Source organism: Lynx canadensis, chromosome A3 (assembly GCF_007474595.2).
Source record: "Lynx canadensis isolate LIC74 chromosome A3, mLynCan4.pri.v2, whole genome shotgun sequence".
NCBI lineage: Eukaryota > Metazoa > Chordata > Mammalia > Carnivora > Felidae > Lynx > Lynx canadensis.
In genome coordinates, this window is record NC_044305.1 from 160,468 (window position 1) to 173,806 (window position 13,339).

At 58.3% G+C, this 13,339-nt stretch overlaps 1 protein-coding gene across 4 annotated transcripts; it reads right to left on the reverse strand.

Annotated features, from left to right (window-relative positions):
• Positions 1-2,756: 2,756 nt before the first annotated feature.
• Positions 2,757-10,959, reverse strand: OPRL1 (opioid related nociceptin receptor 1). Of its 4 annotated transcripts, XM_032592542.1 has the most exons (6): positions 10,781-10,959; positions 10,448-10,514; positions 9,702-9,963; positions 8,931-9,195; positions 4,030-4,385; positions 2,757-3,933 (listed from the first exon to the last, which is right to left on the reverse strand). In XM_032592542.1, exons 4-6 carry the CDS (start codon positions 9,161-9,163, stop codon positions 3,410-3,412), a joined length of 1,113 nt encoding a protein of 370 aa, XP_032448433.1. In that variant the 5' UTR covers positions 9,164-9,195; positions 9,702-9,963; positions 10,448-10,514; positions 10,781-10,959; the 3' UTR covers positions 2,757-3,409. The 4 variants fall into 4 exon arrangements, with proteins under 4 accessions (XP_032448433.1, XP_032448432.1, XP_030164972.1 ...); XM_032592541.1 differs by having other exon boundaries at positions 10,448-10,959; XM_030309112.2 differs by lacking the exons at positions 10,448-10,514; positions 10,781-10,959 and having other exon boundaries at positions 9,702-10,213.
• Between the last annotated feature and the right edge of the window lie 2,380 nt (positions 10,960-13,339).

Genomic DNA, 13,339 nt, shown 5'->3' on the forward strand with positions numbered 1-13,339 from the left:
TGGGAACAGAGGGGCGGGGAGGGGCGTGGCGCTGCTCCGAGACTCCTCAACACTTGACCCTGCCCCCTTCGCCCCCGGGCCCCAGCAACACTGGGAGGATGGGCGGCAGCGTGGCAGGGACCAAGGCCAATCAGAATCAGCCAGGCAGCCCGCAGTTCTCCGCCCCATCCCCATGTCCGACGGGAGGGAGGGTCCTCACGCCAGGACCCCGGAGACCCCAAGGACGGGGGCGGGGGAGGGGGTGGCCATGGGCCAGCCGAGATGAGGGGACAGGTGAATCCTCACCAAGGTTCCACCCAAGCGAGTTGCTGGGTCCCCAGGAAAATGCCAACCGCCCGCCTCCCCCGCTGGCGCTGGTAGTCTCCACACCCTCCACTGAGACTTCCTGAGGTGGAGTGGGGGGAGGGAAAGGAGTGTCCCCAACCTCTGAGCTAGTCGTCCAGGGGAGGACCCGGGGCTCCCCTCGGCTCTCCAAATCTCCCAGCTAGGGCGGGCCGGCGCCGCAGCGCAAAGCCCAGAGGGCAGGCGAACCCTCCGCCTCCCTAGCAGGTGCAACCCGGCCGTTGACCCCTGCCCGCAGCCCCGGCCTGGTCCACAACCTGGGCCTTCCCCCACGAACCCGCAAGGAAGGTTCAGCCGTCCCTTTTGCAGAGGTGAGGAAACTGAGGCTCGGAGGAACCAGGAGACTTAACCAACCCCGGGGGCTGGTAGGGGCGGAGGCGAGGGGGGCACGTGGGGGAGGGGGGCAGGGCCAAGGCCGACGCGGGAGGGGACGGAGGTGGGGACGTGGTGCGGGTGGAGGTGGGCGGCGGACGCCGTTGGGCAGGGGCGGACACAGTCCTGGAGAGCTTGGGTTGGGACCCTACGCCCACGGTCCTGCGGGCTACCTCACAGGCCCCTCACGCCTGCGTGGCGCGGCTCGTGTGACCCCTCACGGCCCATCTCCGCGCGGGTGCTCACTGCGGGGTCGGCCCTGCACGGACCCACCTTGAGCTCCTCCATCAGCAGAACCACAACTGTCCTGAGCATTCTTCACGCACCTCCGCCCTATGGCCGGTCGGTCACTCCCAAACTTTTCCTTGACGCTTACTTTTGGTTTTAACAGCAAAGTGCCCGTCATTAAAACTTGTGCCAAACCACACATTGGCGCATCTGCCTGTGCCCAAACACCTCGGCCTGAGCTCACCCTCGCTACCCGCTCTGAGGGCCTCTTTCTGAGAGGGTCCTCGGCCAGTAGAGTCAACCTGGGCAGAACAGGGTCCCCACAGGGGCCAGGGGGGCGAATCCACGTCTCAGGGCCACCAGGGGAGGCTGTTCTTTTCATCTTCCATCAAGACCCCCCTTAGACCTGCTCGAGGGAGGGGGAAGGGCTGGGGCAGGCAGGGTGACCCAGGTGGGAAGAGCACCCCCCCACACTGGACCCGCAGGGAACCTCTAGCAGCCGGGGCAGGATGGACGCACAGTAGTCGTTTAGGGAGAAGCGGTTTGTGCTGGGGGAAAGGCAACAGACCTCCAGGGCACCGTGAACTAACTGGTCACATCCCTTCTCAAAGCCAGAGCCTGGCCAGGTGAGGAGCACACAGGGAGTGGAAGGACCCACGGCCCCAACGGCCCCACCCCGCAGGGGCCCAAAACACCTGCTCAGGAGGCAAGGGTTTATCACGGCCCTCCATGGGCCTAGAGGCATGATCAAGCTTGGTTACATGTAGGGGAAATCATGCTTGCCGCATGCATAAATACATGGAGATGCATGTTACACCAGCACAAATTCACAACTCCTGCAGCCTTGGCAGGACAGTGCCCCAGCTGGGGCAGCCGCAGTCTCCAGAGTCCCCCCCCCCCCCCGCCGCAGCCAGCACAGCCCCATCCTCTCCAGGAGCAACCCCACAGGGCCAGGGCTCCCTGAAGCAGGAGGAGTCGGCCCAAAGTCAGTGCTTCGTGTTCTTTGCAGGTGCTTAAGGTCACCTGGCTGAGGTCTGCAGCTCAGCCCACAGGTGGAGGCAGGATAGTCTGTCCAGCGCTGGGAGTGGTCAACAGCTTCTCCGCAGGAAGAGTGTCTGCAAAGTCACCAAACCACCGTTACATCTGCAGACCAGGGAGGGTGCTTCTCTGGTGACAACAGCAGGGAGACACCCTCCCCTCCAGTGTGTCCACAGCTGGACAGTCCTCACACTTGGCTCAAGCAGGCCCTGTCGAGCCCCACCCCTTACACCAGCTCTGCGTGCGAAGCCACCCCGATGTGGCCCCAGGTAGGGTAAGTCCCGGCAGCAGGAAGCTCAGACCTGCCCCACAGACCCTGGGAGGCTTGTAAATGAAGCAGGAATCAGTCACCTGGCGGGGGCGGGGCAAAGAAGACCCCACCCCCACTGCCACTCCTCTTCCAAGGCCACCGGGATCCAAACACGGCGCAGGGTCCCGCCAGCCGCATGGCTGCTGACCTCTGATTTCAAGAGAGCCGGGGAGGACACAGGGACCCCCAGACGGAGCATGGCAGAGCCCTCCCCAGCACCAAGCAGCCAAGACCAGGAACACAGGGCCGTTTCAGTAATGACAGAGTGGGGGCACCTGGGTGGTTCAGTTAGTTGAGCATCCGACTCTTGATTTCAGCTCGGGTCATGGTCCGGGGGTCGTGGGATTGAGCCCCACGTCGGGCTCTGCACGGAGCCTGCTTGGGATTCTCTTTCTCCCCCTCTGCCCCTCTCCCCCTCTTGCGTCCTCTCTCTCTCTCTCTCTCTCTCTAAAAAGAGAAACACAATTTTTAAAGAAGACATTTTAAAAAAGAAACAGCGGCCTGAGGTGATCAAGCAGCCCACGGGCCTTCTGAGCCGCCTCCGCACGCGCTGAGGCTGACAGTTCTTGGCGCTTCTGGAGGGAAAAGCCTCTGAGAGGCAGGTGGGGGACGAGAAGGGGAGCAGCTGAGGCGCAGGCAAGTCCGTGCCGGCAGCTCCAAGCCCCGCTGCCCGCGGACGCCTTGCCAGCCCTCCAGTCGGTTCCAAGCCCAAGGAGACGCGGCAGGGCTCCACGCAGACGGCACGCCGCGCAGGGGCACGGGGTGGGCACGCTGCTGTTACGCCTCCAGGTGTGTGCACGCCAAGAGCGCACAGGGTGCGGCGGGGCAGAGGCCAGAAGGGTCCCGAGGCGCATAGGAGAGTTGGCGTGCGCTCTGGTCACGCACGCTCACCGGTGGGTCCTCGCGTCCCCTCTCCACCCTGAACCCGGAGGGCAGCTGTAGTCTGACCTGTCCCGTGATGTCACCGGGCCCTCTGAAGCCACGGTGAAGTCTGTGAGTCCGGCGACGCTCAGGGCTCAGGTTGCCGTCAGCCTAGAGAGCAGTGACCTGGGTGAGCTCCGTGTTGGGTGTGGACGGGCTCTGTGGGCTGACAGGCACCATGGGCAGGTCCACGCCTAGTCATGCGGGCCGTGGTACTGTCTCGGAGGTCTTGCAGGCGAGGGCCACATCCTTGGCAATGCTGCGCACACGGTCAGACACCTGCATCTCCCGGCGCAGGGCAGGAGCACAGCAGAACTTTCGGAAGCAGGCCTTGAAATTCTCGTCCAAGAAAGCGTAGAGGATGGGGTTGAGGCAGCTGTTGACGTAGCCAAGGGCCGTGCAGAAACGCAGAACGGCCACTGCGGTCTCACTGCCCGGCTGAACGCCCAGCCCTTGGACCAGCACGAAGACCTGGACGGGCGTCCAGCAGCCCACGAACACCGCCACCACCACCAGCACCAGCCGCGAGATGCGCCTCAAGTTCCGGTCCTTCTCCCGGGAGCCGGACAGCAGGCGGACGCCACGCAGCCGCCGGATCATGAGGCTGTAGCAGATGGAGATGATGAGCACGGGGATGACGAAGGAGAAGAGGAAGATGCCGACGGCAAACACGGGGCCCCAGTAGTCCTGCGGGGCGGGGATCTCCACGAGACACTCAATCTCTGCAGGGAGAAACACGGGGTCAGGGTGAGCGAGCCGGCACGGGGCCCTCTGGGGCCAGAGGACGACAGCACGGGGGAGGGGGGCCACCCACCGACCTTCGTCCTCGACCTGCGCCGAGCCCATGATGGCGACAGGAACACCCACGACAGACGCCAGAGCCCAGATGGCCACGTTGACGGCCTGGGCCTTGCTGGACGTCCGGACATCGAGAGCGCGGATGGGGTGGCAGATGGCTACATAGCGGTCCACGCTCATGGCGGTCAGCGTGAAGGTGCTGGTAAACATGTTGTAATAGTCGATGGCAATGACCGTCTTGCACAGGGCATTTCCAAATGGCCAGAAGCCCAGGAGGACATCTGTGCCCTGGAAGGGCAGCGTCAGCAGCACCAAAGTGTCCGCCAGAGCCAGGTTAAAGATGTAAATGTTGGTGGCTGTCTTCATCTTGGTGTGCCTGCGGAGAGCACAGGGGGAAGGAAGACCTGGCCCAGTCCCTCTGGCTGGACCCGGCGGCGGAGGCCCGGGGGCCTTTCTTGTTGCCACCACCAGGAGCACCCGCCCCGAGACCCGTGTGGGAAGGCGGGCCCCCGGGCCCGGCACGAGGGACTTGGGGCACAAAACTGTGCCTTCTGGCACACACAGAAGGCTTCCGAACCCCCAAACCGGTCCGCTTTGGGAAGGCTGGGATGTCAGGCGGCAGCAGAGCACCCCTGCGACTCCACGTGGGACCAAGGGGACAGGAATCTTCGGAAAAAGGACCAGTCCCCCTCCCTGCCTTCCAAGTCTTCCTGAAGACAGTCCACGGACTACGATGTTGGCCCTAGACACACCAGAGGTTCCTGAGGGCTCCAGAGTCTGTAAAAGCACATCAGAGGCCTTCCGGTCCATGTTGTGGTCCGGCCATAGAGACAGGAAACGGCACCAGAAATGGGAGGTGTGCTAACAAGACCTGGCTGTATCCAAGGGACAGGTCCGGGGACCTTATAGTTACGGAATAAACACCTGTCGAGTGGGGCACCTAGGTGGCTCAGTCACTTAAGTGCCCGACTGGCTCAGGTCACGATCTCGTGGTTCATGAGTCTGAGCCCCACATCAGGCTGTCAGCGCAGAGCCTGTTTGGGACCCTCTGTCCCCCTCTCTCTGCCCCTCCCCCACTCGTTCTCTCTCCCTCCCTCTCTCTCTCTCTGTCCCTCAAAAGTAAATATATATTTTAAAAAATAATAAATAGGGGTGCCTGGGTGGCTCAGTTGGTTAAGCATCCAACTCTTGGTTTGGGCTCAGGTCACGATCTCATGGCTTCATGGGTTCAAGCCCCGCATCAAGCCTGCGCTGGCCGTGCAGAGACTGCTTGAGACTCTCTCTCTCTCCTCTCTCTCTGCCCCTCCCCTACTCGCACTGTGTCTCTTTCAGAATAGATCAACCAACTTTAAAAACTATCAAAAAAGAATAAATAGCAAATAAATGCTTGTTGAATGAATCAATAGTTATGATGGAGGCAACGGAGGCAGTGATTGTGGTGGGGATGGTGGTGGAGAGAATGCTGGTGACGGTGGTGATGATGGTGATTGTTGTGGCAGTGGTGGTGATTAAGGTGGTGGTGATTGTGGTGGTGGTGGTCGCACAACGCCAAAGATGTTGCCGTCACCAGGAACACCAATGTTCCCTGTAAACTAAGCTGCCATAAGGGAATCTGGGGGTCAGTGCTGCCTCTCGGAGAAGGATTAGAAAGAAGCACAAACAGACCTTAATTATGACCAAACAACAGCAACAATGACCACAGTGGCAGACACCTGAGCCAAGCTCTCACATGGATTTTATCTCATTTAAATTTCAAAGATGCGGGGCGCCTGGGTGACTCAGTCAGTTAAGCGTCCGACTTCAGCTCAGGGCGTGATCTCACGGTCCGTGAGTTCGAGCCCCGCGTCAGGCTCTGAGATGTCAGCACAGAGCCTGCTTCGGATTCTGTGTCTCCCTCTTCTCTCCGCCCCTCCCCTGCTCAAGCTCTGACATTCTCTCTCCCTCAAAAATAAATAAACATTAAAATATTTTTTAATTTCAAAAATGCTATTTTGATCCCCACTCCATGCAAGAGGACCCTTAGGCTCAGAGGATCTAAGTGGCCTTGAAAAGAGCTGGCAAAAAAGCAGAGAGGATCAAGAGAACTAGAAGACGAGCCCCAGACAGGAGGAAAGACTTGCCAAAGATGCATTTGATGCAGGCTGCTGTCCAGAATACACAAGAAGGCTTAAAACTCGACAATAAGAAAACAAAGACTTTAACAGACACCTCACCAGTGAAAACAGCAACGAGATTCTGCTACACACCTCTCAGAACGAGCAATTTCCAGAACACTGACACCACACGCCGGTGAGGGTGGGGGGCGGCGGGAGCTCTCATTCGTTGCCGGCGGGCATGCCAAACGGTGCGGCCACTTTGGGAGACAGTTCGTTGGTCTCTTACAAAACTAAACATACTCTTACCATACGATCCAGCAATCACACGCCTTGATGTTTACCCAAAGTTGTTGAAAACTTGTATCTGCATAAAAACCTGCACACAGATGTTTATAGCAGTTTTATTCACAATTGCCAAAACTTGGAAGTGACCAAGAGGCCCTTCAGCAGGTGATGGATTCGTAAACTGTGGTCCATCCAGAAAATGGAATATGGTTCAGTGATAAAAAGACATGAAAAGATCTGGAAGAGCTTAAGTGCATATTCCTCAGTGAAAGAAGCCAGCGTGAGAAGGCTACACGCTGTATGACCCCAACTACATAACACTCTAGAAAAGGCAAAACTATGGAGACAATAAAAATATCAGTGGTTTCCAGGGGTTGTGGGGTGTGGAGGGATGAACAGGCAGAGCACAGAAGATTTTTAGGGCAGTGAAACTGTTCTGTGTAATATTATGATGGTAGATACATGTCAAAACCCAGAGGATGTACAACACTAAGAGTGAACCGTAATGTAAACTATGGGCTTTGGGTGATTATGATGTGTTAACGTAGGTTCAATTGTAAAACTGAGTTGTAACTCGTTATAAAATGTACTATTCTGGTGGAGATGTTGGTAACAGGGGAGACCGTGCATGTTGGGGGGCAGAGGCATATGGGCAATCACTGTACCTTCCTCTCAATCTTGCTGTGAATCTAAAACTGCTCTAAAAATAAAGTATCTTTAAAAAAAGCAGGATTTGGGGCGCCTGGGTGGCTCAGCTGGTTGAGTGTCGGATTTCGGCTCAGGTCATAATCTCGAGGTTCGTGAGTTCGAGCCCCGCGTCGGGCTCTGTGCCGACAGCCCGGAGCCTGCTTCCGATTCTGTGCCTCCCTCTCTCTCTGCCCCTCCCCCCCTCACGCTCTGTCTCTCTCTGTCTCTCAAAGATGAATACACGTTAAAAAAGTTTTTTTTTTAAAGAGCAGGACTTGGAGCTGGGGTCCGGGACTCCAGAGGCAGTCCACCGCAGTCCACCCCAGTCCACAGGCTCAGAATACACTGTGCTAATACTCGGACCAGGCCCCACACACCAGTGTCTCTGGGGACTGCTGTGGGCAAGACAACCCTCCCTGCCTGCTCTAATCAGGATGTGGCTCTGAGAGTCCTGATGCCACAGTGCGGAGGAGACACACAGAGAAGTGACGACAGCAAGAGTGAATAAGACCACCCCGGGGCGCCCGGGTGGCCCAGTCGGTTAAGCCTCCAACTTTGGCTCAGGTCGTGATCTCACAGTTCATGAGTTCGAGCCCTGGGTTGGGCTCTGCGCTGATAGCCCAACTTGGGATTCTCTCTTTCTCTCTGTCTGTCTCTCTCTCTCTCTCTCAAAATAAATAAGACTTAAGAAAAAAAAGACCACCCCAGGTTGCTGCACTTGTCACCCACAACCCACCCTCCAGCCACAGAGGGGCACGTGTGTGAGTCCAGTGCGCGGGGTCCAGCACTGGGCACAGCCAGCTGCTCCTCCTGGCCCCTGTGTGAGCACGTGCACCATGCACCTCGCACACATACGTGTGCACACTCGCATACGTGCACACGCCCGTGTTGACATGTGCACACGCTCACATACATGGACCTGTTCACATGCACGGACAACCCTAACCGTGCATGTACACACACTCATGCTTTTGTATGTGCACACACACACTCGTGTGTATACGCTGTGCATGCCTACCCCGCTTTAAACCACACACGCGTGCACGCACACATATAGCACACTGACTCGTGTGCACCCACTCCCACACATGCATGTACACAGGCACACGTGTATGTGTGTGGCTCACACTTGTGTGCACTCCTGCACGTGCGCATTCACCTTTTGTGTGCGCGCATGCCTGTACACGCTTGGGCATGTGAACACACATGAACACACACACATGCGCACGTCCTCACGCTGTCCCCCCACACCATCCCCACACTGTTCCCCTACGATGGACCCCGACCCCACTCCCGGCCACCCCTCTTGGCCACAGGGGCTTTCCCATGCTGAGCACAAACACGCCGGAGTCAGCCCAGATGGCAGCAGCGAACACGATGCTGGAGCTGAAGGCAAGGGCTTCGGCACCTGCCCCGGCACGGGCCCCGGAACCGGCTGGCGAGAGCTGCCTCTTAGGGGCACGGTGAGGTCCAGGAGAGCCTCACGCCACGGCTCAGCCAGGAAGCTGGCCCGCGGCTCAGGTCAGGGAGTGTTATCTGCCAGGAGTCAGAGTGACAGTCCGTCTGGGGCTCGGATGCACCCTCTGCCCCCATCAGGACGGGGGTGAGCAGGGCTGATCCTTTCCTCTCCCTCTCCCCCTAGTCAGGTGCCCCAACCCTGAGGACTCGGAGCATCCAGGACCTCGGCACTGACCCTGACCCTGACCCTGCCTGACAGGATGACCAGAAATGGAATGGGAAAAGTGGGAACCCCCCACCTGCCAGGCCCACCCAAAACAGCCCCCTGCCTCAGTTTCCCCTCTGCAGCAATGTGGGACTCACCAGTAGGGAACCTTGGCAGGTCCCCAGCCTACCTTAGGATGACATACATGACGAGGCAATTTCCCAGCAGTCCCCCAATGCAGACGGCCAGGTAAAGCCCTACGATGGTGACCTTGAGCCCAAGGGGCAGGAAGGCGCCGTGGCTGGCATTGAGCAGCAGGTTGGGGGGCAGCAGGCTGTGGTTGGGGCTCAGGAGGGACAGGTTGCCCTGCAGGTGGCTGCCGTAGAGGACCTCCCAAAATGGGGCAGGGAAGAGGGACTCCATGCCACCTCCCTGCGTGCAAAGCCACCTGGTACCTAGGAGAGGACAGGGACACATGACCACAGCACCCAACACCCACCCAGCTGACGCCTCTGAGCACGGTGCGTGTGGCCCAGCAGGCACGTGGACCCCCCACACATACACACAGGCAGCCACAGACGCAGAGGCATACATCCACACACAGGAACAATGGAGACAAGCAGACACGTATGCACAGATGGGAACACGCAGAGAGGCACGTAAGTCTCGTCAGACTTGTAGACTCCCACATGGGGCGTGTGGATGTAGTTACACTCCGGGACGTTGTGTCCACCCACAGGGACTCATGGACACACGGCCACCCGTGTGCACACATCACGCACAGAGGTGTCCAAAGCTGACCTCGTGCACGCACAGGCACAAGAGGGTCAGAGACGTACCCAGAAACACCTGCAGCACAGGACCGAGGCTGACGGAGCACTCAGCTCCCTCCCACCCCTCCCCAGTCCCGCCTGAGAGCTGCAGTCTGTCCACACCCGGCCCCCAGCAGCTTAGGCCTTACCTTAGCAACCTCCGTGGGAGCCAAGACTGTGGGGATGCTGACCGGCAGCGCTGACAGAGCAGGGCTGGGATCCCACGGCCCTCAGCGCCGGATCTGGACAGGGCTGCGGCAGGCGGCTGCTCCTTCCCTGTAGCTGCCGGACCAGACGCAGCAGCCTAGCGCGGAGCTGGGGGAGGGGAGGAGACTGCTGCTCCCGAGGGGGAGGGGCCACGCGGGCTGGAGGAGGGGGCCGCAGGGAAGGCGGGGGTCGCCAGGCCCCACACTGGATGGGGAGAGACCAAAGGACCAGGGCACACACTTAGAGATGAATGACAGACGGGCTCCGACACACGGACGCAGGAACTGAGCCGGGGCACGGACATACACCCAAGGACGCCCGGGGACTCGGGGACGGGCACGGGGGACAGACACAGAGACACGGGACGGAGACACAGGTAGGTGCGCACACAGACTGGGACCCAGACATGGGGGCTTGTCTAACACACAGAGACACTGCCTTGGACAGGCTCAGACCAGCCTCCGTCTGCACTCTGTGCCCAGAACAGCACCCTCAGCTGGGCTCCAGGGGAACTGAGGCACAGCAGGCCAATAGGTAGGTAGGTGGATACACAGTGCCCCCGCCCAGCCAGCCCCAAGCGGATCAGAGCCTTGTAGACGAGACGCCTAGACTCTACTGCGCACCCCGTGTCCCTGCTGTGTGCCCCGCACGTCCATCATGAACGCGAGCTCATCCGTCCCCATCATACCGGCTCATTGTCATCAGCATCACCTTCGTGCAGACAGGAGCGTTAAGCCTCAGAGGTGTGAAGTCACCTGTCAAAGTAGCAGAGACAGGGTTCAAACCCAGATCCACCTGCAGCTTTGAGACACCCCACGGGCGTCTCGCCACAGCGGGGTCCCAGGGCAACATCTGAGCATCATTCCGTCACAGCCTGGGCCCCCACACGGACGCAGCCAAAGGGCTCCAGTGGGGCTGCCTCCTTCCCAGCCCTGGGGTCGCATGCCGTGTGGGAGATCTCTCAGATCAGCTACCAGCCTTGCAATCATGGGGTCATTCTTCCTGCACAGGCTCTACTCACATAGCCCAGACCCTGCTTGGAGCATCCGTCTCCAAGGATGGGGACCTGGTTGCTAGGCGACTGGCAGCAGCGTCGCTAGGATACCTGGCAAATCAGAGAGGACAGGGCAGGCAGATGCCCCGGGACTCAGCATCCTAAGCTGTCCCCCAGGGCTTATCTCTGCATCTTCACTGCGGCTGACTCAGGGACACGTGTGGAGACATGGGGCACACCCACAGGGACACTCAGGACACAGGCTCACGTGCCTGCACGCACACACACAAAGATGCCCAAACAGCACACGAGTGAGCACACAAACACAAGCTCATGCTCAGAAATGCACAGACACCCGCAGGCACAAACACACGGACCACACACACGTGAACCCACGCCAACGTGCACTCAAGGCACGTGAGTAGACGGGACAGAACAGGCGGACACACAGATCAAGGCCTTCAGACACCCAGGGGCCACACACGAGCACCACACTCTCCAGGTGAAGCTTGAAGTATGATCCTGCTGACCTCGGGAGCCCAGCAGGGGCAGGAACCCAAGGAGGCCAGGCTTGGCCTCCTGCAGCCTCCCCCAGCCGGGCTGACCGAGGTCTGAGCAGCCAATCCCAGCCCCTCCCGCCCCCTCTGCCTGCGCCCACCTGCCTGCTCACCGGCCCACAGAGCTCGTTTCATAATGGCCTCCAGCTGCCTCCCAGCTCCGGCACAGACTAGGGGAAGGAAGGGCCATGAGGCTGGTCTGGAAAGGTATCCCGTGAGAGTGCACCCAATGCACCCAGTGCTAAGGACAGCTGGAAGCAGATACCTGGCCCCTCACACGGATAGTGTCAGCCGAAGGTCAGGCTTGGTCACCTGGCCCGTGGGCGGTCAGGCTGGAATGCTGACTGTACTCCCTGGGTGTGACAGCGGCCCAGCCTTGGACCCTAAAGGGCTCCCACAAAGGGAGCTGGCAGCACCGAGGAAATAGCCCCTGCACAGCCAGGGTAAGACACAGAACACATGTGTCACACATGGGACAGCAGGGGACACGTTATGTGAGACAGCATTGGTATCAAAGCAGGACAACTCAAACTCACGTCATATGCAGGCAAAACGAAACACACAGGGGCACCAGGGACAGCCCAAGGCATGCGGCTTACGTGAATGACGGCACAGAACGCATGTCCACAAATTATGGTTGTAGCTGCCTGGGCTGCACTCAGGAGTCATGGGAATTTGTGGCAGGACTTGGTCCCAGAGAGATTTCCACCCACAAAGTGGGGCGAATGCACCTCACTCTTGCCCAGTGAGTCACAGCCCGGAAACGCCGCTACTCGTGGCCTCGGGCAGGCTCGCCGTCTGCTTCCGTCCATCTCTGGGTGCTTTGCTACCCCTGGGCGCGGCACAGGAATCCAAGCAAAGTCACCAGAGCCTAACAGGGAACAGCTGCCCTCCCCTCGGGGAATTCAGTCCCCAGGTCGTTTGTGCTGTTAAAAAGCGAAAGACCCTCGGGGCACCTGGGGGGCTCAGTCGGTGGAGCAGTTGAGCGTCCGACTTCGGCTCAGGTCACGATCTCGCGGTCGGTGAGTTCGAGCCCCGCGTCGGGCTCTGTGCTGACAGCTCAGAGCCCGGAGCCTGCTTCGGATTCTGTCTCCCTCTCTCTCTGCCCCTCCCCTGCTCATGCACTGTCTCTGTCTGTTCTCAAAACTGAACAAACGTTAAAAAAAAAATTTTTTTTTTTTTTTTAAGTTAAAGACCCAGGTTCCTGGGTGGCTCAGTTGGTTGAGCATCAGACTTTGGCTCAGATCAGGTCTCAAGGTTTGTGAGTTCAGGCCCCATGCAGGGCTCGCTGCTGTCAGCACAGAGCCTGCCTCAGATCTTCTGCCCCTTTCTGCCCCTTCCCCATTTATACTCTCTCAAAAATAAATAAATCCTAAAAAAAAATTAAATTAAAAGTGAAAGGACTCTTTCAAGTTTATTTATTTATTTATTTTGAGAAAGTGCACACCCAAGCAGGGAAGGAGCAGAGAGAGAAGGAGAATCTCAAACAGGTTCCACGCTCAGTGGGGAGCCCGCCGCGGGGCTCAATCCCACAAACCCAGAGATCATGACCTGACCCGAAATCAAGAGTCTGATGCTTAGACTGAGCCACCCAGTGAGCCAGCCAGACGCCTCCAAGGATATTTTTTGTTTAGTTTATTCATCCATTTTTTTAAAAGAGAAAGAACGTGCATGTGCACACGAGCACAAGCAGGGGAGGGACAGAGAGAGAGAGAGAGAGAGAGAGAGAGAGAGAGGATCCCAAGCAGGCTCCACGCTGATAGTGCGGGACTCGAACCCTCAAACTGTGAGATCATGACCTGAGCCAAGATCAAGAGTCAGATGCTTAACCTACTGAGCCAAAATGGAAGGATTTTATCGGTTGTGAGTTTCATCATAATAAATTACTTTGTGTGATTTTGACTTTATAATATTTATATATGGCAACAAAAGAATTGACCTGTACATTTTCAATATAATGTTAAATTTTGTAGTCACTTCACAAGTGTCTTAATTTTTTTTGGAGTTTTATTCTCAGGCTTTGGCAGCA